Source organism: Parasteatoda tepidariorum, chromosome X1 (genome assembly GCF_043381705.1).
Source record: "Parasteatoda tepidariorum isolate YZ-2023 chromosome X1, CAS_Ptep_4.0, whole genome shotgun sequence".
Classification (NCBI taxonomy): Eukaryota; Metazoa; Arthropoda; class Arachnida; order Araneae; family Theridiidae; genus Parasteatoda; species Parasteatoda tepidariorum.
In genome coordinates this window covers 82,864,315-82,891,813 of record NC_092214.1, presented here as the reverse complement: position 1 = coordinate 82,891,813, position 27,499 = coordinate 82,864,315, and the positions used below count along the sequence as shown (strand labels likewise).

At 28.3% G+C, this 27,499-nt stretch overlaps 1 protein-coding gene across 2 annotated transcripts in view; it reads right to left on the bottom strand.

Annotated features, from left to right (window-relative positions):
- LOC107453210 (gamma-aminobutyric acid receptor subunit alpha-6-like) overlaps positions 1–27,499 on the bottom strand; it is a 75,160-nt gene that overhangs the window by 14,038 nt on the left and 33,623 nt on the right. For both annotated transcript variants that reach the window (XM_071187547.1, XM_016069937.3), the window contains exons 2-4: positions 7,819–7,985; positions 6,420–6,487; positions 2,618–2,838 (exon numbers count right to left, since the gene is read on the bottom strand). In XM_071187547.1, coding sequence (XP_071043648.1) covers positions 2,618–2,838; positions 6,420–6,487; positions 7,819–7,972 — 443 coding nt within the window. In that variant the 5' untranslated portion in view covers positions 7,973–7,985. The remainder of the gene's footprint in view (positions 1–2,617; positions 2,839–6,419; positions 6,488–7,818; positions 7,986–27,499) is intronic.

Below are 27,499 nucleotides of genomic sequence, written 5' to 3'. Positions count from 1 at the left end.
TAGTCAATGGGTTATCTTAAAATATTTATTTGCGCAGGCGACTTTTTTTGGCGGTTTTCTGGACTATCGCCAAATATATAAACCTTTATTGCAACCCAATTTACGACCCAATTGTTTTAAAATTTTGTCTACCCCCCCTAATTCAAGTGTCTAGATTCCAAATATGTAAAAAAAAATATATGTTTATTCAGAGAAAGTACGTTTTTGTGTCTGATTTCGTAACTTAATTAATAGTTAGCACTAATTAATTAGCATATTTGAGGTCACCCCCAGAAACCATTAAGATTGATACTTAGTTTGTGAAAATCCGATCATTAGAACGAAAGTTATTCAGGGTGATATCTTTTTTTTTTTGCGGACTGTACTTCTTAGTATAATATTTATAGTTCTGATACATTCTTATTTGTTGATATTATTATATTTTTTCGATATTTTAATATCTGCTGAAGATAGTGTTCGGAGTACCAGAATAATGTATACCGGGCCCTTAAGTTTAAAAAAAAGAGTATCACTGCAGGGTATACCGGGCAAATGTATACCGAGTAGTGGCACTGCACCTCGAAAAACATTGATGTTGGGCATACCGGGCAAATGCATACCGGGCAGTGGCATTTAACTAGACCTAGCATATATTCCTTACATTTACCAAAGCAACTATGTGATTGTAGACATCCACCGGTCAACAACCATCAATTTCGGTCATTCAAAGTAACATATATAATTGAAATATTTTAATTTCTAATTGCATATTTTAATATTGATAATGATTGAGTGATAATAAATATTATATATTTTAAGTTCACTCTTGATATTTTAAACGAAGTTTTAGGGACGGAACAAATTTAAAAGACTGTCCTTATTAAAGCTAACAATACAAAAAATGTTAGGAAAAAATTTTAGTTATTTTTTACCAGATGCTTTTTCCCAAAGCCTTGAAACTTAACACTAAATATCTACCAAGAAAAATGACCATCGCTTTGATGTTTTTCTTTTTTTTTGCTAACAAAAAGAGAGAAGTTTAAGAATGTGAACGTGTTTGATAATAAAAAAGAGACTTGTTCACTTCTTTGCATTCGTTTTATAATCCCTGAAAATGTCCTAAGATATTTCATCTGATGTATTTCACCATTTTTAAACTGATCACATTATAACAATGAAATCTAAACAAAAAATTTAATCGAAGAGGCTTTGGTTCAGCTGTATATTTCTTATTTCAATTTAATGGTTGAAACATGCATGGAAATAGTACTAATTTCTTCTGCTTTAGCAGTAATTTCACCTTTGAGCATCTTGAAAAATGTTTTCACAAAGGTTTAATTTTTTCAGTTCATTGCACTAATTTATTGCATAAATTAGATAAGGATTTTGTGTTAGATTAGGTAAGGATTTTGTGATGTGATAAATTATTCACTTTAGTGCTACAATGGTTAACTTTTTGAGCCAGGTGAGACACCCGTGTGTCTTTTATCTGTTTTTTCTAAGGCTCTAATTATAAGCAAAAATATGTTTTGGTATTTTTAATTGTAAAAAAGAGTCAAATAGTTACTAAGAAAATCTGTTGGATTATCGAAACTATATTTGTACTAAAATATAAAATCCAAAAATTAAAAGTAATTAAGAAAAAAAGAAAATGCATCCATATTCAAACGTTTATTAATAATTGATTTTGTAAGTTAAAGAAATTTCAATGATGCATAAGTATTTCTCTTACATCTAAATAACTATAAATACATGCAAATTTGAAGCCATGTAAGAAAGATTTTGCTTTTCAAAGGAAAGAAGAATTTACAGAAGGTGAGGAAGAATTTCCGGAAAGGACAAAGGTGTTTCATGCTGAATTTCATAACCATAGATTATTAAAATGAGAAATTCAATATGTTTTACTTATTTTGATGTTAATACAAAATAAACAAAAAAATCTGAAAAATGTGTTTAATAAAAATAATGCCTCAAAGAGTTAAAGGCACTTCAATTCAATTGTGAACAACTAGAGATCGTTGTTGTTATTGTAGTTCATTTAGGTTGCACTAGAGCTGCACAATGGGCTATTGATCTGTGAAACATATCTGAGGATGATCCGAAGACATTCCATCACAATTTTGACCCTCTGCAGAGAAGATGTCATCCCACTTCAGTAGCCTACCGACCTGTTCCCGAAATCTATCATTTTACGGTAGATCAGTTTAACGCGGACCAATAGCGCACATCCTCGGACCTTTCACAGCCTGATCCAAGTGGTCACCCTCTCTCATACTGACTGCAGCCAATGATGCTTAGACTTCAGTGTTCTGTTGTGAATCGTGCCTTTACGTCAGTTCATTGAGAGACGACTGAAGATCGATCGTCAGTGGTTGTTTGAAGCCTACCCAGGCTCGCATCAATTGGTACTCTACCAACTTATCTAATAAGTAAAGTTGGCTTGCGCGCACTGCTGACCCCACTTGGCTACAATCATGTCATTGGTCTTAAAATGGTGGATATCTAGCATCCATGACACCCTGGCCGTCAACGGGTTGCTTCGTGTATGCTTCACTTCACATTATTTTATCAAGATGTTAAAATATAATTCTGTGTGACTGCTTATTAAGACAAAAATTCTTGATAAAATGTTGCTTACCTCATTGAATATAAAACTTGTCCATTTTGAAATATTCGCAATAACTTATTTGGTAAAGTTATTGTGTGCAAATAAGAGCCTTTACCATTATGGAAATAAGTATCTGGTTTCCAAATGCCTTCCAACATTTTAATATTTAAGCTAAGACTTGGTATAGGACCTTCAAACATTAAACGACGATCTGTCCATTTTTGTCGAAAGTAACAATCCATGGAATATTCCTAAAATTTTAAATGGAAGTTTTAATTATTTAAAGTTTTACAGAGTAAATGCATGTTCTGATAAAAAAAATTTTTTATTTTTCATTAATTTTAAATTAATAAAGAACTTATGAAAATAAGTTTTGAATGACAAAGAATAGTTATGATGCTGCAATAGCATTCCAGTCATATTTATTTTCATTTCACTTTACCTTCAAAAAAAAAAAGTTCGATTTTTAAGCTCCTTAATGGTTTAATCATCATCCAATGTAATTCATTTCTTTAACTTATGCGTAATAATTTATTCTCAAATTTAAAATTGTTATCAACACCGACATCACCCCACGAGTTACAGATATAAAAAGATACCGTTATTTTATTTATTTATTTTTTTTTTGGCTAATTTTTCCGTGAAAGGTCACACAGCCGGATTCCCTATTGAATTTCTTAACATTCTGAAAACAATGAGATTTCTTTTTGATTGTATTATCTTTTAATCTAATTGCCAAGATTTAATGATTTCTTTTAAAGTAAGAAGTCGAGATATATTAAATAGGTTATTCGCATGATAAAGCACAAAAAATAAACTGCTAAAATTTAACTTGCAATACAAATTATGGTTAAAACTTATTATTTTTTTTAATTTTTTGTATTTTCTGTATTTTTTGTATTTACATTTTTTGTATTTTTTTGTATTTGTTTTTTTTTTTGTTTATCTAAAGATCACATTTATTTTATGAAACACCAATGAACCACTACCATGATGGTAACGTGAAATAATTATTTTTTAAAAAAAAAAGTAAAAAAACGTTGATTTTATGCTAAATTCTTCCACTATGAGGCCATAAAATAGAAAAACTGTTGTTAGTATTTTATGTCAATTGTCATTTAGTCTTTCATTAAAAAAACATTTAAATACTGAAATTATCTTTCTTTATAATTTGCACTGTTAGTCTACTTTCTCATTTTCCCACTGACGAGCTATGAAAAGCTAAGTTGAGCTGATCATTCGATTTTAGCAATTTCAGACAGAAAGCATAGAGATTAACATTCAGATATGTAGATTGAGATGCCTGAATACAACATTACAGCCTAAATAAATAACTCACGACTCTGACACTATATTCAGAAACGCTCATTCTGGTAGGTCGAAACGATCAGTAAGAAATTTAGTGCAATTAAATTTCGAAGCTTACTTAAACATCTAGTCCTATGAAGTTTAACGAGAAAAGTTTTTTAAATATTTTTAGATCAATCAACTCATTGAAAAAGGTTTAGTTTTCTATTTTATTTTTTATATTAATGATACAATTTTATTGCTCATAAATAAATTAATAAAAATCAGCTTGAAAGCATTTATTATATTTCAGAAGAAAAAAAGTTTTCTTTTAAGAAAGTAATAGGCATATTCTTAAAACATTAATTGTAAATGTGTTTGCAATTTAATTTTACTTTTTATTCTAACAAACAATACGCCATCCCGTTTAGATTTTACTCTTAAGCCAGATATGTTTTAAATGTCTTTTACTTTGAATATTACTATTTTAATGGTTCTACTTTAAAGTACTTTTCATAGTTTGAAGGTAACGTTTCACGCAATATTGTTCTCAACAACATTGAAGTTAACAAAACGGTGGTGAGAAAATGTGAGGAATAGCATAATAAGAGCGAAGTAAATTTTTTCAACAATTTGTAGAATTATTTGTTTCTGAACTTAATAAGTTTCATCTAAAAGGAGCTTCATAAATGTAAAAAAAATAGTCAACAATTTAAAATAAATCTATAACAATACCCTTAGTAAATATGTTAACATGAAGGACAATAGATTTAGAGAAAGGCAAAATGCTTGATAATATCTGTTGCAAATGAAAATTAAACAAGACAAAAAGTAATAGTTATTGAACTTTAGGAGACGATATTAGAAATTCTATAGTAAAAGAGCCACACAAGAATCTAACCTACAAAAGAATTACTGCTAAACATAAACAGGAAGAAAAAATATTTATTCGGAAAAAAATATCAAGAAGATACCTTCTAATAAAAGTTACTCTAAGATAAATTTTAGAATATACGAATATTATTTTTCGTGAAAGAACTATACAGTTGTATGAAAGAGATTCCGATTCCTGCTTCTAAAATAAACATAAACAAAACAAAAGTTTAGTTTAACTGAATATAACCGTGGAAATAATGAATTTTTTCCCTCGTTAATATTCAACATTTAAAATTTGAATACGGTAAATAGTTTAATTTCATACTTTTTTCCAATCTCGAAAGATAATACAAATATTTTAAAAAGAACTGCTTTCGGATCACAGAATTTATTTACAAACTTTGCCAACTTTTGAATAAATAAAGGTTCATATTGCATATTTAAAACTTACGTAACTTTTAGAAGTACTCAATATCTGAATATTATTAAGCTTTTTTGTGTGAAGAGGAACATAACTATGTTCCTAACACTAGTAAAAATAATACATATTTTGAGATACTTGTTTTCCTAAAATAAATTTTAAACAAAGTGAGAAAAGATTGCATCAAAATGTGGTTTACTTATTCTGCTCTCGAGGCAAATAAGATTTGAAACTCAAAAGAAAGTCTAGTTTCGTATAAAAAAAAGTAAAATTGGCTTCATACAAAAATGTCACGAATTTACCAGTTTCCGATTGAAACCGTGGATACAAAAATATTTTATTACTTGTTTTCACAATGGATACTATTTTTTCTTCTCAATGGTTTCAAACAGCGTTAATAACGTTCAATAAATCAATAGGCAAAATTTATTGGGCCTTTCTTATCTATTATCAGAAAAGAATTTGTGCCTTATTTTGCCTTTAGAAACACATTGTTTTATCCTTTATTCAATTAAGCTACACGTAAATCCTGACTAGTTAATAGGTGAAATATTCGTATTGAGTCGGTAAAATAATTACTGAGGGAAATATATGTGAACGCTATATTTTTTCTATAATTGTAAACTTAAAATAAACATTTTTTAAAAGTTTTATTAGTTAAAAGATGATAGGATGAAAAATTGTTGAATCATCTTTTAAACAGCATACTTAAATAATATATTATATAACAATATTCAGGAATTTTCAAAACGACTACTTAATATTTTACGTGCATTTAAGAATATTTGATATATTAAAAGTAGTTTGAAAAGTGAAAAATATTAATGAATTAAAAGTATGTGTGTTGAATGAAGAGTTGAAGTACAACGACAAACGCAGTTGGTAATTGACATCAAGTATATTTTCCTTGTGAGATAATGTTTCTTTCTCTTTTCTTAAAAGATTAAGATAACTTTTTTCGCCATCTCGGATCTGAGAAGATTTTTGTTTTGGTTTTCGTCTATTATAATTATTATTTTGTTTTTAGTAAATTTTTGATCACGGAATAACTTTCTACATCCCAATAACTGTAAAAATATAAGAACTTTACTAAGGATATCTATTAACTTACATTCAACTAAAATAAATGGAATATTAAAAAATCAAAATCGAAAGATGTATATCTTTCTAAAATCTTTCTAAATACTTTTGCGTCAATTTAAATTAACTCAAACTCATCTTTTCTCCTGTCTAAATGAAATTCCTTACCATATCTAATTCAGAAATTGGTCCCATGCTACGTATTAAGAAGTTTGTGGTAACAACAGTAGGGGAACCTGAAAAAACAAGAAACATATAGCAGTAAAATTCATTTTAATTTCTTTTCAGATAAATTCTAAACGACAGTTAATTCAAACATGTCCGGAAGACATGACAGGATGCTTAATTTACACTAATGAGAATTTATTAACCATTTTAAGGAACAGAAAAGGAAATGAAGTTCTTTTCAAAATGCTGACTAAATTTAAAAATTAAATAATTGTTACTTACAGAAAGCTTTATTTTCTTATTGTTATTTATAATTAAAAAATTAATCAGCTTAAATATTCAAACACTTGTGACTTTTAATAGTTTAAATTAAAAGAGTGTTCTCTTCCACTAAAAGAGAAAGTAGCTTTTTATTGCTAGAAAGACTTTTGTTATTGATGTTTTTTTATTATTCTGGAAGCTAACTTGACTACTAAACAATAGACTGTCATCAGCATTAATTTGCATCTTGGTCCGGTTGCTCTTTCTTCTACTGTGTTAGCTACTTCTAACTGGACATGACTGTCTGCTTACAGATTAATATCGTTTTAATTTTATCGACACTCCTATATGATTTTATATTTACTGGACTAAGTGTATTTTGCATTTACTATGGGAATTTTATATTAATTATATTTTACCTGGACAAGATACGATAGTTCCATCACACGTGGATAATCGCGGCAATGAGGTAGACTGGCAGTGATAGTGAAACAGCCACTGACTCATCGTGAACTCAGTTCCATTGAAAGATCCAAGCTTCATCTATTGTGAACTATGTGACCTACACACCACTGGTATCATAGGACATCCCCTCGTACCCTTCTGGACATTAAATGAGGGAGAACCCAGACAGCTTTATTTATATTTGTAAGCGGACATCTTAAAATATCAAATCAATGTGGCCCTATTACTGTATCTTACGGTAAAAGTAAGGCACTTGCCTTACTTTCGAGGGAGGCAGAAAAATCTTTCCTACTTGCAATAAATGCTGTGTTCTACCAGCTTTGCCGGAATTTATTCTGGTTTACCTTGGACTTCCTAAGGTGAATCTTACCTCAAATTCCCTTTTTGTTTTGGATTTTCTTGAGGTCAGCAAACGTCTGGAGCTTTTCTGACGTGTGTCAGATTAAGAAGATAAGCAACAGCAACGGATATGATTGATTTTTACATTGACGAATGATTCACATTATCTAATTCTAATCATCTTCTAGAAATGTACTAGAGAACAAACAGCTCATGGCAGAAAAGCTAGCATTTGATTAAAGAATACTACTTTCAATAATAATGCTACAATGATACAGAAAAAAAATACTCAAGTGCTGCATTATATTTTATAAAAATAAACTTATGCACTCACCTCCATGATCAGGTCTTTGGCGATTATCATAATTTTGCAAAAGGAGTTCTAATACAGTGCTAATGTTTCTACTTAGTTCCAAAGTAGCTGAAGCATCCGTGGATCGCATTGTCGATTCAGTACTACTTCCAACAAGCTTTACGGGAAACTGCATTTTTGAATGACCACTACAATGGAATTGAATAGTAATTGGAGCTTTAATGTTTAGGGAAAAGAAAAAAAATGTTGTGACTCAAGTTGATATGAATTCTATCCCAGTGTATTTCACTGTCCCATATTTAAAATACGTGAATTTTGAATCTTTACTTCTATCTAATCTTGAAACTTTACTTCCATAGTTAGTTCTTATATCGTAGTAGGTAAATCTCAAGTGAGATTACAAATGTTTCCAACAGCACTAGATGTTAAAATTCATTGTCTAAATTATTTCATAAATGTCATTCGAAATTGGTTTAAGGAGGGAAAAATGAAGTGATATGACGAAAAAGAATATTGTCCAAAGTTTGGTGTTGCAAAAATCTTTTGTTTGGGTAAAACTTTTCAATGCTTTCACAGTTAAACAATGTGAGTTTTATTCTTTGGAATGATAGAAAAAAATGAGAAAATATTCATTAAAGTCATTTTAAATAATGTCATTCCACCTAATAAAAAATTAAGATACATTTTTATTTGCTTTTGATTCATTACAAGTAATTTTTAACCACATTTCTTACAATCTTAGGAATTGCGTGTATTCATCAGAATTAATACTTACTTAATCAAATTCATGATTACAGCTCTTATAAAATAGATTAAGAGAACTAGCATACTATAAGCTACATAGGCACAGACGAATGAAGAAAATTAAAATTTCAAATCTAAAGCCTAAACTTTACAAAAATTAAAGCATACTGGAAATTTAGGTTGAAGTTATACATGGTCTAAGAACCTGTTATTAGCAAGCAGTTTTTTTTTACTTAAAAAGAAAAAAACTTTTAAAATGTTTAAATAAGGCGTACAAGTTTAAAATGTTTAAAAAGTACGTTAAATAAATGAGATGTGCTTTATTCTTGATTGAGTAGAACACTAACATTGGAAACTTAAACGGTACATATATTCCATTCAGAATAAATTATTTATATTATTATTCATATTAAAGTTATACAACTTTAATAATATTATGTATACATCAATAATAATACAAGCTATCATAATATATATTTAATATTTTTAAGATGTTGACTTATTTCGAAGCATTATATTAAAAAATATCAAGAGATAAGCAATGATGAAAGGGGGCTTTAAGAGATGATATAGTAAATGAAAAATATTTCATCCCTTAAGTAGATTTATAGACTAAAAAATGATATTTTAAACATCATATCAGTATAAGATAACCCCGTAAAAATAGTTATTTTTATTTTGGCTCTAAAAATATGTATTTGATGAAAAAAAGATATGTATCAAAATATACATTAGCAAACTTCCCAAAATTCAAACTACAGTCAATACTGCTAAATTTTAAAAACTGTACAATTTACGAAATATAAATATTTCATAAAATTATTTATTTATTCATTTTAACCCATTTACACATGACAAAGAGGTTTAAAACTGAATATTGACAATTAAGTATTTTTCCTGATTATTAAGCTGAGCCTAAAATGCAAAATGGCTAGTCCAATTAGCCTGGCAATCAACAGTGTTTTTAAAATATAATTGTATTGATAAGCATTATGGTGAGTTCTCCAGAAGATTTTTACTAATGAAGACAATTATGTATGTATGGCAGTAAAATGCTTATGACGTATCAATGAAAACATAAAACAACCTAATACATGAAATAGTGTGAAAAAAAGTTAAAATTTTTCTAAGTTATATAGAGTAGCTAATCGAAAATGATGCATACTAACCGTCTATGAGACCATTGGATGCATACTTCCAACCAGTTTTATTAATTTTTAACATTATTTTTAGAGCTGCATTAGCTACATTACATTACATTATTCAGCTATATTACATTATTTAGCTACATTAATTGTTTTATGTCAATGGGGAACTATTTTCTCACATATGATTAGAGTGGTCATTTCAAATAACTACAGAAAAAAAAGAAAAAAATACATATGAAGATCTTTGTTTTCATTACAATGGATCCCTGGACAATGCGTCATTCATGGGAACGATCAAGCAGATCTTCTCGCACGAAAAGATCTTCTCGCACTTCTACAGCAAACAAATGACTCTGGGTTGTCTTTTCACTCGAAAAAGCTCTTCTGGAAACAAGCTTTGAAGTCGAAATTCAAAACACAAATACAAGATAGGATTAAATTCAAGACCTGGAGTAGTGAAGATCTTGCTGATATTCCCGATTGCCCAAGACGTGAGGCAGTGGCATTGTTCCGGCGGGTTACGGCACAAGATTGCCGGAGTTAAATCTCCATGCAATTGGTGTTTTCGACTCCCCTCTTTGTTCCTTATGCGATCTGGGAGAACCTCTGAATAGAGCTTATCTACATCGATGCGGGACACTTCGTGGCTCTGCTGACTCCGAGACCGCCTTGTATTGGAGAGCTAGAGAACGCCTGGGGCTTCAGTGACTTCGGTCAATATTTGTAATTACTTGCTCATAGTTTCGCATTGGCTTGTTTTTATAAAGGTAATATGCCTTACCATTGGAAATTTTAAAAAAGAAATATTTGTTTTTATAAATGTAGGGAACAGTAAAGGCTTGCATGGGGTCAAGAAAAGAGGCCAACACAGAAGAACTCTCTCATTTCTCATAAAGTTCATATGCAGTTAGGTATATGGTTAGGTATGTAGTTAAAACCAAAACCCGACAGAGCCTGAGGTCCTATAATGGAAAATAAAATAAGACAATAATGCAATACCTAAAAAAATTCAAAGATTTTTGAATGATTTAAAGTCAATCTTTGAATTTTTAAGGTATTGCATTATTGTCTTATTCTATTTTCCATTATGGTGCCTCGGGCACTGTCGGGTTTTGGTTTTACTACCGACCGCAGAAAGGCTCCAGCAAATTGTCAGAGAGGTGTGTCCCTTGATGAAGTGCTGTTTTTGCTAACATGAGTATTTTTAGATTCCATTATGCTTTTATTTAAATTCTAGCATTTTTATTCAGATTGTTTAATTAAGACAATTTCGTTTTTAGTTGCTTTTTAGAGCTTTTCTATTTTGAATTATTGTTTTTAATTAAAATTTTGGTACTAAAAATGCTCCATGATATAAAATTATCCGGTTTGTTACCTGATTATCTATGTTTCAGTTTAAGATCCGCAGAGGTCTAAATGTTAATTCATTGCCGATGCTGATAATAAAAACATGTGTAAGGCATATAGAAGAATCAATGTAGATAACCAAATCTTATTAACTTTAAAATCAGCTCACTCCAATTTTAATATCACCTAGTTATGGACACAAAATTTATAAATTCTTTCATTGACAAGCATTGTTATTATTAGTCATTATTTATAAGTTTATGTTTATGGCCAATTCTTTTCGATGGGTAAAATGTTTAAAATCCATAAATTTTTCCACGAAAAAGTTGTTTTGAGAATGAAATTAATTTTAAGTAATACGCTAAATGAATTTCTTTTTATAAATCAATCCCCCAATACAAGAGTATTTCAGCACAACATCATTGGAAAAAAGTGGCTCTAATGAAATGAAAGAAAAAGTATAATTGTAATAAAATGCCATTACAAAAATGGCTAAGTTCTTCATTTCTAACTGGTTTCGACTGTAGTTGGGCCACAGAATATTATAAGGCACTGAAGTAATCAATAAGTAAATATACTTTTTAATGAAATACTTAAAAGTTCTATTAAAAAAATTAAACTGTTGTTGAGGCAAGTTGAAACCTTATTGATATAATCATTGTTGGTTTTCTTTTTTTAATTTAAAATAACTGAGAAGAATATTAGTCTAAACTATTTTTCAGTTGTTACACTACGTATTATATAAATTAATTATATTACATGATTTTTTTTAAACTAAAAGGCATAATTATAATTTTGGTAAAGCTACTGATAATTTTTGTTCATTGTAGAAAATTCAAATAAAGCATTGTTTAAATTTAAACATTTAAGTTACATTAGATATTCCAACTTTGGTTTTCTCAACTTGTATTTATAATTTAGTTAGCTCAAAAGTAAGAATTCGTTCAAGCATAAATTAATATAAATTACTTATTAAACGTATTAAAGTATTAAAAAAGCTTGAAAATAAACATTTATCATCAAAGTTATTAAGGTAAATCAAACGTTTATTTAAAATAAATAGATGCATTACACAAGAGAAATATAAATTTTGCGAAGCTTATGGACTGAAACTAACAGCTCCTCTTAATCTTTTAATAAAAGTAGCATATTTTTCTTATTAAAAACGTTTATAGTCATGAATTATCGCTTTCAGCATTTAGGTGGGTAGATTGATCTTTTAATACATTTAAAAGCTAATTTAGACCCACTCATTTTTAAGAGTGATTACTTTAAAAAAAGCTACACTTTAAAGTACACAAATATACGAACATCGACAAAAGTATTTTGCATCTAGAGGCTATTTTATCATATTGAACTGCACAGAAGCATTTAAATACCTATTTCAAAAGCATTATTATTGACCAAGTATTTCGCTTCATACCATTGAGAATAAGATCTAAATAATAATGATATTTACATATTTGTCTCTATTATTATGACTAACGTAGAAAATAGTAAGGTTTTAAAATGTTATTTGGATTTACATAAGTTAATAGAATGTTAATTACTTACATAAAAGTACATAATGATAATAAGTATTCATAAGCAGGCAGCAGTCGTGAGCTCACATGAGGAGAAAAAAATTCTGGTAAAATTAACGTACTGCTTGGTTATGATATTTCTGCTAAAAAGTACCCTAATTCCGGTTATTACAACCAAAATATGCGGTATTTAAACCATTCATTTGGGTTCTTTTCAGCGCATATGGTAATGATTTACCAGAAATTCTGGTTTTCAAAACTATAGTTCTTATTATTATACATTTAGTAAAAAAATAGTAAATAAAATAATAAATTTAAATTTAAATTTAATTGAATAAATTGTTTTTATGTTATGCTCTGAGTTACCATAGTAAAATTAACAAATTTTATAAAACTTACCAAATTTTATCGCATATTGCAAAATTATATTTTACTGTAATTTATTTCCAAAGTCATTATCAAAGTGCTTCGTTAAAAATTACCGAGTTATTAGGTGTTCCCAAAGAGACAGAAGTATGGTAAATTTTACCATAATCTGGTAGAATCGACCATACTTTTTTTCGCAGTGCGAAGTCATAACATTAGAGTATTATGCATAACAATAAATTATTACAATATTGTTGCTATTTGTAAGATCATAAATTTTTTGAATGGAATTAGATGTGGCAAATATTTTGTTAGGCTGAATTTACAATTATTCCTTTTAAGTTTATCAAATAAATCAAAATAAACTTGTTATACTATTCATATGTTTTAGAAAAAAAAAACTTTATACTTTCCTGTTTCCTCGTTATTTATGTACAGTCAGTAGACTCAATTTCATTAATTCTACTCACTGTTTCGATTTATAAATAATTTATCAGTTTAAACTTCATTTGTTTAAATTTGCTTGTATTTTTCTAATTAAATAAATTTTCTCCTTTTGGACATTAAGCTTCCATGTCTCCACCGAATGTTTTTAATCTCTGAAATTCGATTTTTTAATTTTGCTATTCTAATTTGTTTATTGTTCGAAAATGTCTAGCTACGTATCTAATTCCTTATATCCCTATTGTAAAATTTTGATCTACATTAGTTCAAAATATATTAGTTAAATAAATAAGTTTTATCCCTTTAATTTTTAAAATATATGTTTAGAAAAATAAGAACGTACTGTTTATAGATACTTTTCTAAATATATTTTATAAATATCCTAGGCATTTTGGATTTTTTTTTAAATGTTTAATACCACCTCAGCTCATCCTTCAAAATCAGACGTGCTTAACCATCAAATAAATTTAGAAGAAAATAAATTATCAATAAGATAAAAAAAAGTGCACAACACCTTACTTATTTGTGTCAAATATAGGCGATTTGAGCGTCATATGGGTACAAATATGACACATATTTAGTCTTTATTGAGATTTTGAATTTTATTACCTTTTCTCGAGTATTATGTAGTAAGATTAAGAAAATCGGGCTATTTCCTTCTCAAAACTGGTACATAAAGTTAATCTACTCGCGTATGTATCGTCGTTTGAGCAGTTTCCTGTATTAAATTTCTGGTTCATTGTATCGATTTGCTGACAATTTTGTAGTATGTTTTACACTTTTGCTTTAAAATGTTGCTGATTAAATATTGAGATAAAATTAGATAAAGATAATCTGTTGCCCAAAGCTGTTGTTAAGCATTAAAGGCTTTTAAAGCTAACAATTTAAGCTTCAGTATCGTAATGCAAAAGGGTAATTAAAGTGACAAACTGTGGAGGATTAATTAGAGATGACAACTTGATATACACGCATGTTGATTTTCAAATTATGCACTTGTCATTTATTTTTAGAAGCTAGCGATGCCAAAAATGCTTTAATAAATATCTGCAAAGTCGGAATGTGGGGTGACTGACAAAAATTCTCAGGTGTGATTCAAAAAATAAGTAATCGCCAAGTTAAAATTCTTCTTATTTAATATCGGCATTTCTTTCACCTATTTGTGGCAATACCCATCTTTATGATAGAAGTAAAAAATTTATTATTATTTTACTTAGATGGCAATTAAAGCAACTTGCGTAGTTTTAAGCAATAAATGAATTAATAGCAATGAGTTCTTTTAAAGATTTATGTAGCAATTTCATATTTATAGCTAAATTTTTCGGCTTTTGCTTCCTACGGCATAAAAAAATAACTTCTCTGGTGTATCCGTTTTAAAAATATTTTTAAAAAAATATATATATAAATCTTAAGAATAACGGCTTGAGTTCACGGTTGTTTGAGATCAAAACTCTCTTAGGAATATAAATTTTGAAGTAATAACTATCGTTGATGAAAAGGCTCTTAGTTTTCGATCAGAGAGAAATATACACTGAGAAAAAATCTAATCAAAATGACTAGAATATGGTAAAATTTACAGATTTTTCTGGTCCCATGGGAACACCAAAAAATACTCCGAGCACTTGGGTAATGACTATTGTAAAAATTAACTATAAGATATAGTTTTATTATCATGCTGTTTGATAGTGAAAGAGGAAAATGTTGTAATTTTACCAAAAGAGTTGGTAATTTTATGAGTACTTATATAATTTAAGATAACGAACAATGATATGTTTGATAATCTTCATTTTACTTAGTCAAAGTAACTTTGACTTTTTTAGCTGTTTTCATTTCTAAGTAAGCTATAACCTAATATCAAACAACTTCTAAAACTGTAAAAAATGCTTATTTGTAAATATACAAATACCTGGACAAAGCCAAACTTTATGTAACGCATCAAGCTGTCCAAACATTCCTAAATGAATTCTTGGAGGTAGCAGATTCGAATCCACTACAACCCCGGATGTATCAATTTTATTATATGCATTCATTTATTTATTACATATACGTCTTTAAGGATAGTGTGATCCTTACAAAGTTCGACTTATAAGCCCTTTCTAAGTCGAAGTATAGATAGCACAAGACACAGCAGGGCATCACAGACATATATATAAAGGAAATGGATGGATTCGAACAAGCAACCTCCGCGTATAACAGATGAATATATTCTTATCTAACTTGTGCCATCTGTTCTTTAGCTTGAAAAAGATTTATAATAAATTGCACATTGCAGCAACTCACAAACCTGCCTTCACAAGGACCTCCATGGACAAGAAGTCTTATCAAATGCTTTTTAAAATGGAAGTAACGGGGTATGTAACAGGGTTTCGAATCAAATCATGACGGTGGAGGTGTAACATTAACTACATAAACTTGCTTTAGATAAATATACAGGCTCATGTGATTAATGCAATGAATGGTTCAATACTCGTCAAAATGAAGAGCATTTGGCACAAAAATGCAGACAGCAGAAAGATATTGAACCCGCTACCTCTTCGTTTCAGAGAACATTGCGGATGTACGCCCTCGACAAAAGGGATCCTAAAAGTGTATGCTTTTTTTTTTACTTGAAATGAATTCTTTGTTAGATGTGTGGTATATCTGTTTGGATAACAGCTCTGAAGCACGGATGTAGTGGGGCCAAATTCCGCTGTAACACGATGTATAATCTTGCGGTCTCTCTCAAACTTGTGATATCTGTTTGTCAAATTGAATTTAGTTTTGTAGTTTTTCTTTTATTTAAAAAAACACCNGCATTGACTGATATCAGGATATATATATATATGTTGGTGAATAAATAAAGCAGTCCCACTACTCCATAAAAGATGGATGAGACAAACATTATATATCAGGATTTAGCATCCTTAAAACACTGAATCATCTGGAGTCCTTATTATTATCTTCGTTTCCTCTTGATATAATTGAGAAATATATTAGAAAAAGACATAATCAATTGTCGTGCAATATCATTCAATTAAATAAGCTACCATTTTAAATAAGCCATAGAAATGTAAATAAATTGTTACTAGTCTATTTGGTAAAAGATATCCATAGCAAGTGTTCATCAAAAGGCTGAAATTAATATATAAATAGTAAAAAAAAAGAGTTCAAAAGAACATTTCATAAATTTTATGATGATATTTTAGAAGATGGTACAAATACCATTTATTTGGTTACATTTATTTTTGGGTTTGTATTTTTAATAAATATCGGATAATAGGAACTATAAATTCTGAAACCAAAATTTCTGGTCAATTGTTACTATAGCGAAAGAAATATTTTCAAAGAATGGTTAAAAAACTGTAACTTTTTGGTTCAACAAATAGGATCAACGTTTTTTTTTTTTTCTTCTCCTGCAATAAATATCTTTATAATACAAGTATTGCAATTTTGATGGAAGTTTTTCCCTGTGTAGTAATGATAATCTATAATAAATTTAAATGGTTTTTATTTTTTTACGTTTTTTTTTATTCACAACATATATTACATACATTTCTATCACAATATGCATCATAAGTTATAAGACAATCTCTTTATTTTAAGCATTTATCTAGTAAAAAGAAGACTACAAATTTGCAACTCCAGAATATATTAATAATTTTGGAATACATATCGGAATTCAAATTTTGATCGCATCGATTTCTTAAACTAAATTGAAAGCTAAGAACAAAATTAACTAATTACATATTACGATAATTTTCACACTTCAATGCATTTGATTACTACTCGTCATAGCATCTAAGTAGGTTGATAAATCTCCAAAAAATTCTGTGTAGCTTGTTTCGAATGCAAAATTTAGTTTCTTTTTTTTTCTTCGCTTAAAGTTGTTTCGCGCATTTCAAATATATCTCACACACTGATTTTCAAAATTTTTTAAATTAGCCAACAATTACTATTGTGATGTAAACTACTTAAGAAAGATTCAAAATGTGCCTTTTTAACCTAATACAATAATGAAAATAATTTTAAAAATTGTAGTAAGAAAAAATTTTAATGCATTTAACGCGTCTGAAAATTGAAAAAGAAATGAACACGGCAATTGTGATTTGAAAAATAAAATTTTAATTAAAAATAAGTTTTAAAGACCTAACCTAGAGATTTTATTTATATCTTTCAGACTTCTGTCAAGAACATGTGTATAAAGTTGACAAAAAAGATCAATTTTATCTAATGTATATCGTGTTGTCCAATGTGTAGACTGTCAGTTTAAGAGACAACCATGGAGTCGGAAGATAAAAGACTGAGATTGACTGTCTGTCAGTTATTTTTGAATTTCAAAGGGACAGTTTTTTATACTTATTTTTTTATGTTGGAAAAAAGAAAAAAAGTGTCCTGCTGTATAAAATGTGAGCTTCATTTGAAAAATAATGGAATATTTTGAAAATCGAAATAAATATTCAGTTTATAGAAACAAACTTATATTTCTTTTATATAATGAACGTTTCTTACTCAATAGTTTTCCAAGTAAAAAAATTGGATTTAAAAAAAAAAAAAAAAAACGCTACATTATTTAAGAAAGTTTAAATGTTTCTCATTTGTTTTTGAACATGGTAGATAGTTGGGAATTATTTTCAGCCTTGCCAGTTGAGAATTATTTTTCACGTCTTTATAAGGGAGTTGAAAAAAACAGCAAATACCGACGGCATTAAAAACCACACTGTTAAAATTTCCGGATCAAATTACGGTAAAAAACACTGGCACTTGAGTGCCGCATCTGCATAATTCCTTTTACAGCAATATTTTATACCATTCTGTTTCTCAGTAAAACTTGTTTATTTACAGTGATTCAGTGATTTTACAGTAAATATTACGGCACAGGAATCTTTTTTTTTGTACTGTAAAATTTTACGGTAAAAAGTAGTGGCACCCTAAGTGAAGGTAATTTTTTCCGTGATTTTGTACAGTATAAGACGACATACTTTACACGGTAATTTAAGCTTAATATTGCTTTATAGTTAATTAAGCAATTCGAGTTAATAATTCACTTTTAAGAACTGGAAGTCTACACGTATCCAATTCATAAAATAGTCAGTGTATTTCGTTTCATAGATTGTTCCCTACTACGCAGTTACATTACAATATAGAAACATAATTTCTGACATTACTATATTAGTCAGTCAATTACCATCATTTAGTAATTTGTTTTGTCTATCTTTTACACAAGTAATATTTTTGAACTCGAATGCAATATTTGTTTTTTCCTGAAATCTAATGTAACTTCAAAATTTATTTCAGAAGAATCTCTTTTTGAATCATTATTATTTTTCACAAAATGTTTCACTTTCACTATTAACTAATTCATCAGTATTACTTAATTATTATTGATGCCAGTTAGTAATAAAGTTTCCTCAAGTTTAATAATTAATTTTTCAATTTTATCAGTGAATTCAATGAAAGAAAATACAATAAAATAAAGTAGAAAGTATTTGGAATGTCCAGACAACTTTGCATTCTATTTATATATCATTAAGAAATAAGAGGAATATTTCTTTATTAAGACGAACGATGGGAGCTCATAATTAGTGTGGGAAGGCATTGACTGATATCAGAAACATAACTTAGCTTTTTCCCCAGGACAAATAAACCGATTACTAAAAAATTCTAGAAGCCGACTTATATATAGATAAATTGCACCTCAAGATGGATTTTACAGCTAGACAATGACTGTATTCAAAATCTGATTTAGGATGTTTATTCGATAATAAAGTTCATTTTATAGACTGTCATAGACTGTTCATAGACTGCCTTATTATATATGTTTCGCATGTCATTATTTTTCGTTTTGTGTCCAAAATCACCAAAAAATCAAAGTGTCTTTATTTTAGGAGGACACACCCTACAAAGTTTTATTTTTCCAACAGTTATATTTCTCAAATAGTACTCTAGTAGCAATTTTGAGTGCCTTAAATTATTTAAAATTTTTTGGAGGTTTAAAATTGTCCTTTGAAAACTAGTTTCCACAGTGGGAAATGTGAATCATAAATAAACGATAATTAAACTTTTGTTTCAAAGTATTTTTATATTTCATGTTTATTTTTTTTCAAAAAGCTTCCAAAATTAATATCAGTGACTTAATTTTTATCATTTTCCTAATAAATAATAATTGAAACAGATAAATAAAATCTTTTTTTAACAAATTGATAAACGATTGTCAGTTTCAAAAGTCTATAATAATGTTAAAAGTTAAAGAGTGTTTTAAATTATTCAACGATTGTAACCCTTTTCTTATAAATTCTTGAATGAGTATATCATTTTGTTTACTATTCCTTTGAAAAAATATATATTTCTATTCTTCGCATGAACTCAAAGTCGAGGTAAAAATAAACTTATTTCAAACCTATATTTTTTGCATTTCCAACACTTTATTCTATATAAGAAACCATATTTTATCAGAATAGGAACTGATTTCGACTTATTAAAAACACAAAAATTGCAGACGATAAGAAGGAACCTTGCAAACACATTCAATTCCAGAGACTTCCGGAGGAAAAGTCTCTGTTTGCATTTTCTGTGTTTCTAAAATCAGTTTACATGAACAATGGATTTAGCAGATAGACTCAGAGTTCGGAATAGTATATTTCGGTTCCAACGATAAAATGCTCAACGAAAGACCATCTTTTTGTAAAGGAGTGACGTTTGCTTTAGAGAGCAAAGACTGACTTTTGGCAGAAAATATTCTTCAATTCTTGTTATATTTTACTAAAATAAATAACTTTGATCTAAATTTAGCTTCAAGTTATAAAAATTTTATTCCATTTTTAGCAAAATACGTATCATTTATGTATTATTAAAACATAATATATATTTCTATATATTTTGGCTCCAACGATAAAATATTCATCGTAAGACCATATTTTTTGATAGGAGTGACGTTTGCTTTAGAGAGCAATGACTCACTTTCGCCAAAAAAATATTCCTTAATTCTTACTATGTTTTACTAGAAAAAATAGCTTTGATCTAGATTTAGCTTCACGTTAAGAAAATGTTTTATCATTTTTAACCCAATGTATATTGTTTAGATATTAATAATATTTAATATATTATGATATGTTTTTTCAAAGAAAATTTAATGAATAAAACTATGAAAATAAATACCAGTACTTGAATGAAAACATTTCAAAAGGATAAAAAAATATCTCTACTAGAACTCTTATAAATAACTTATATTAGCGTAACCCTTTAACATGAATTAAGATACCTTTTTAATTAAAATAATAAAATCCATAGCAAAATCATACTAATAACACACACGATGCATACCAATAGACATGGGGCGGCAGAAATACTGTTACAAACTTATTATAATATAAATTTATTAGAAATAAATAAAATAAAGAATTATAGCAAATAATAAGAGTATTACAAAACTGAAAACTTTATTCGCTTCAAAATATACAAATATGAAGAAAACAGTGGACATGTGTCAAGAGCTTCAAAAATAACCACCCACTTTCAAGAGTTGAAAAGCGTTAATGTAAAAAAACAAAAATGATTTAAAATAAAAACGTAAAGTTGCCCACAAAAAATGGAAAATAAAGGCGAGAAACAAAGTTAAAGAACTAGTGAAGCCGAGAGATAAAAATCATGAAAAAAAGAATAAGACAAATTCCAGTGGCCGAGTGGTAAATCAGGGTAAAATATATTTGAACGTATTATAGAAATGTAAGGAGGAACTAATGTCTTTAACAAGGGAATCAGCACTCAAATGAATAAAACAAGATTCCAAGGCATCTAGATATGACTAGGGTGGAGAAGTAATTTTATCATTGTCAAAACTGAATTGGTGCAAAGATTCCAACAATGTAGAGCAATTAATTCTATTGTAACTGGACAGTGTAGGATAGCCATTTTCCTCATGATATCATGAAATATCATGAGGATATCAGCATGCACCACTCTAGTGTTTCTTCGGATTTGTGAGCTGATACATATGGTTGGAAGCTATAGAATGTGCACTTTTTGATTTATTTTAATGTAGTCATCCACAAAAACCTGCGCGAATTTCACTCAAGACCTTGACCGACTTTGGATTTTGACGATGTTCACTAAAGATCTTGATTTTTATGACTCTCTAAGTCAAGAGAAGAGCGTTGTGAACTTGTAATCGTGGCTCAAATCTCAGAATGTGAGTCAATAAGTATTGGTTTGATCTATATAGCTGAATTCAACTTTTAATTTAAACTCCTTTTTTCAAAATAATAATAGTATTATGATGCTTATTTAAAACAGTGAGAATATTTATCATATTTATGTTACATCAAATGTTTAAATTTGAAATTTAAAAAAAATTCTAAATTCTTCAGATTGTTTTCTTTTAAACTTGCTAATAAAACTCTAAAAAATTATACTAACAATACTATAATTATACTAAAAATTACAAGTACTGCAAAAATATGGTAAAAATTACCATGTACGAGGACACCGAAAAGCTTGGAACTTTTTACAGAAACTCTTTGATAATGATTTTGTTAGAAATAAAAATAAAATATGGTTTTATAATATGTGCTAAAATATGGTACTTTTATAGTGATATCTTAGAGCATGGCAAAAAAATTCATTTAGTCAGCTAAATTTAATTCTCATTTTTGTATTTTTTAATAAGTGTGAGGCAATAAGAACTATAATTCAGGAAAGCAGAATTCCTGATATACCAATATCATGCGGAAAAATTGCCAAATAAATGGTTTAAATACCATATTATTTGGTTTTGTTAACCAGAAGTATTTTTTAAATAGAATTTCATTGCAATGCAGAACGGTAATTTTACCAGAAATTCTTTGCCATGTAGCTCTCTAGTAATATCAGACTCTCAAAAATCATTAAACTTCTAAGCGCGTTAAATTCAGCAATTCAAGGCTGGAATAAAGAGTTACTTTACTTTTTTTGATGAATTTAATTGAAATTTAGTAATTATCGTAATGTTATAGAATATCAGGACATTTTTTAAATAAAAAAAAAATCAAAATGTTCTGATTAGGAAAACAGAGAAAAATATTTTTGCTGTTTGAGAACTTTCAGCTTCTTCAGGAAGAAAAACAAAACAAAAAAGTTCAAAATTTGAGCCTAACGAATTTAGTAAAGCTCAACTGTTATTTTTTAATAAACGGCCAGCAATAAAATCTAATTTATTTGGGTTTTTTACCCTTCTAGAGGAATACAAAGCTTAGACATTTGGGTAAATAGCATGAGATAGAGTAGGAAACAAATTTATATAATTCGGAAGAAATGAAACATACACAGGAAAAATATTATGCTTTCAACATTTCAACATAATGTCAAATAAACCTTTTTAAATATAGTTCATAAATTATGATACTCATTCGTATGTATACAAATATTTTTCCTACTTAAAAGACATATTTTTGCGAGTGTTGTCGCTTTAAATGTATATGAAACTAAACCAAATAAATTCAATACTGTTTTGCCAAGAACTTGTAATTGATTTCAGAAAAATAATATATTTGGCGATCTGTGATTTAATAAAAATGCCAACCATACTGAATCATTTAACAACGAAGATAATTTTTTCCACAATTGTAGTTATGGCAAGTTAATTTTTAATTGATTACTTGAATACAGCATTACAGATTCTTTAGATATTAATAAAATGGAACACTGAATAATTAAGTCTTATTTTAGAAAATGTTAAGAGCCATTTAAGAAATGTGATAAATTTTTAACAATTAAGAAGAAAAGTTTTTCCCCACATCATTTAAAGAAATAAAAAAGTTAAGAAAAAGGCGTAAAAAAACTACATGTAAATGAAGGGAAAATGTCAGTGGATAAAAACTGCACTTTCATAATCAAGGCAACACCACAAAGCCATTCCTGACGCAGAAAAGATGTTTTTTCTTGCTTTGTCGGTCTTGTGTCCATATTTGTACGAATTTCTTTTAAATTTTACTTTGTATTCATTAACGTAGAAGACTTTCGCCGTTCGACTTCTTTTTCAATCTTCTTTTCTGGTTGAAGTCGGAATTATTTCGACATTGTTAAGAAATTTAACTTTTTCTTGATAAATCGCATTTTCTATCAACTATTTATCATTTATAATTAAAAAAAAACTATATTTATTATATTGGTTTTAAGTTGAAACAGTGCTACAAAAGCAGACGTTGTTTTATTACCTATTTGATTAATAAAAAATTAAATTTTTAAACTTGACATGTTGTTACGAACTATTCCACAGTTATTAAATTATGATTAATCTAAATTATAAAATAAATTATTAACATTTGAAATCATAAATTAAATTATGATTAATTTTTAGGGTTGTGTTTAAATTTAAAAACTTCAAACGGATCACTTTTATTATTAGTTATATTATTTTTCTTCGAAGTTTCCAAATGCATGAAACTAACCTTTCGGCTGTCATATAATGTTTCTTTGTTGGTAAGGACCATTTGGTTAGCTTGTTTCTCAATATCAAAAAATATTAATTCTCTTGAAGGAAATATTTGATTCATAAAAATATCTTTGGTACCAAAATGACTTAAAAAAATTCATTTCAAATATTATTCCTGCTTTAATTTCTCCCATTGCATACTGCGCAAAAAATTTAAAAAAAATTTAGTTAAGATATATTAAATATTACCAAAACGTTTCTGAATATTCCCGAAACATTATACTATGTTTCCTAAATAAGCTAAATATTCTCTGTTTCTAAAACTTTAAATTGCATATCTGCAACACATTCTTTTAAAAATGTAATTGTAAAAATAAAGTTATAAAAACAATCATAGCTTTATACAAGTAGTAAAAATAGCCGTTAAAAGAGTCTTAAAGGTTTTAAGAAACCACCGTCTTTAAATTTGTTTAAACTTAAAAACTTTTTTATTAAGTTAACTGAATAAATATATTAACATATAAAGAAGGAACATGTAATAAACAATATAGCAATTCGTTTTATATGACACCAAAATGTTTTTCATTTCCAAAATTACGTAGTCAAGGCATATCTCACAACATCTGTAAGACAACATATCCTTTAATGCAATTTTAATAACGAGAAACGATTGGAATATTTAAATTTTAAGGAATTGAAATCTTTTGAGGAATTGAAGCGTTTTTTGGATGACCATTTTTTGCTATAATTCGACCTATAAACTTACAAAAATTTTGACGTATTGTTGACGTAAATAAAAAAAACGTACTCTTTCTTACCTAATAAAGAGTGGATGGTAAAATATTCGTAAAAGAAACGAATTTATTTACTTAAAATGTTACGTAAACTTTAAATTTTTTGGATAACCATTTTTTGCTACAATTCGACGTTTTAGTTTTACTTAAATTTTACGAATGCATAGTAAAGTGTTAAGGTGAAATATAGATATTTCTGACGTAAATTTGATTGTTCTCTGCTACCTCGGTGGCTGCTATTCTAAGTATTTGTATAGTAAACAAAAAAAGAAGTACCCTGAATAACGTTTGATCCATTGATGCGTGCGGAAAAATCAGTTCTTCCTTATATTTCTTTTTTAACAAGTGTGGTAATTTTTGATCAAAAATTTTTTTAAAACTTTTCAGCTTTTATCAATGAATGTAGCACGCCGTCAGCTTTCGTTATTAAACGTAACAATCGGTTATCATTCTGGTCAGTTAAAACATAACTCGACTCGATTTTAATTCTATAACGATTAGTAAAAGCTATTGTAGTTAAAAACGTACAGGAAATGAAGATCAATCTTTCAAATTTGACGAAAAAGGGAGCTTTCGGGACATAATGAATGTAATCGAACTTCCATGGTAAATCAATGGTGAACTGAACATTGAAGCAATGTGAGTAATTATTGGCCATAGGAACTTTATATCTGCCTGATCTTTTGTATAAGCAAGTACTTTATCGGTCTTGTATTTATCACTAAAACTTTTGTTTATATCATTCAATTTTTTTCTGCTCGAAAAAGAAAATTAAACAGAATTATTACTATTCGAATTGATAGTATAAAATAGAATGTAAAATTTCATGATAAAACAATGATGTTTTTTTTTTCAAAATGTCGAGAATAAATTTTTCTCAACGCTCTCTAACAAAAATATAAGAAACTATATTTGTGTTTCAAATTTTAAGCGATGAATAATATTAGCCAAATAAAATCGCTATATCCATAAATAAGTGGGCAATTACCTTACCTAGAAAACTATGATTATGGACTGATGAATTTTTTACTAACTTTAGGCTTGTAACAATATTAAATATTAAAAGGAATGTGTAAATGTGTAATAATATATAAGACATGAAATAAGATAAGATTATGCACACAAGAGTGTTAAGAAAAAAGTCACAATTTGATTATGGATAGTTGCAATAGGTTTTATAGCAAACTAAAACTGAGATAAAAAGAATTATTTCAAAAATTCGTAAACAATATTCCTTAAACGGAAGAGTCATATATAATAGGTCCCCTAATCAGTACTTTCACTTTATTGTGGTGTTCGGATTTGTGTGCGACTCCTGATACCGATACCCAAGCCGGACACATCAAAGAGGAGACACCAGATGAAAAAGAACTCCCTGGATCTCCAGGTTGGAGGTTGGGCGTGAGGTTAACAATTCCAACCCTGAAAAAAACTAATCGGAAATCTAGGGAAGTAAAAACTCAATATGGTTAGATAGAATAGAGAAGTGGTTAAACGACTTGGGAGTTAATAGATGGAGAAATATAGCATCGAATAGATCTTGACAGGGCAAGCATTACCGACTGTAGCGCCTGAGAAGAAGAATCACTACTTTGAAAATTTACTTTTTAGAATGCTTATATATATATATATATATAAATGGGGGATTCCTTTTAAACATGACAATTCGGACCATAAAATTTCTTCAAATTTAAAGATTTAAAAATAATCTAAAAAATGTTTTGTATACTTCTTTAGTTACATTTATTAATATTTTACAGACAGCAGTGTAGTTTATTGACATTTGCTCGAGAAAAAAAATAAAGTAGAAATCCACCAAATCTTGAATGCCAGGAAAATAACATATTAGCTTAGAAGTTTAAAAAACAGTCATTTTAAGTTAATAGAAAGTAACTCAACTTAAGCCTTTATGTTAGATGGACCATAAATTGCTTAAATTAATTCTTTTTATCCACTGCAGAAAGAATCCATTTTTTTTGTGGCTAAAATGTACAGAATAAAAAATTTTATATAATAATCAATCATTAAATAAATAAATAGCTTTGATTACATCCAACCATATTACAATCATACATAAACTTAGTATTAGTTTAATATTTGCTTTTCCTCCTTACAGTATTAGCAGATAAAAAAAATTTCTGGTAACACTTCAATGTCCTGGAATTCATAAGCCAGGAAAATGTCAGCCAGGATAATGACAAAATCACCATTTTATAGCATATAACTTTACTTTAATATAATATTTTGGCCTAGGACGTTTACATTCTGCAGAAAATAACAGGATTTCTTAAAATAACTCAGATAAATCTATGCAGTTTATGTTATTAATGATTTCAAGAAGACAGGAAAATGACAACACAAAAGCCTACTCATCTTGAAAAATTTTTTGAAATAGATTTTGAACCAGAAAATTGGTTCTTTATTCATTCAACAAGACATGTTCATATGGGAGGGTATCTAATCAATCTATTAACGTAAGATATTGATTGCTGGCTCTATCTATTTTGGTTATAAGCCACTAAATAAAAGTAGCCAGGAAAAAGACAGATTTTCTTGGGACAAGCAAATTATTGACAGAAAAATAATTTTAAACGAAGTTTTTGTAAATAATACCCTCTGCGTATATTCTAGAAATGCTTACACCGGTTGAGATAAAAAAATTAGATATTGAAAAAACTTATGGGAAGTTTTGAAGCTAGTTATTAATGGAAACATTGTTTGGGACATGCCAGGAAAATGACATTTTGAAGTTCAATTAAATTTTTTAACTATACAAAACAGTCAATGCTGGTGCAAAGTCATTTTAAAATGCTAACAGCAATGAAAATTATAATTTTTTTAAAAAAAAAGTTCTTTTAGTTAGGGGTTATCAGTCGAGTAAAAACAATAACGCTGTATAGTATCACCTCATAATTAAGATTTTACATAGGTACTGTATTTAATATATATATATAT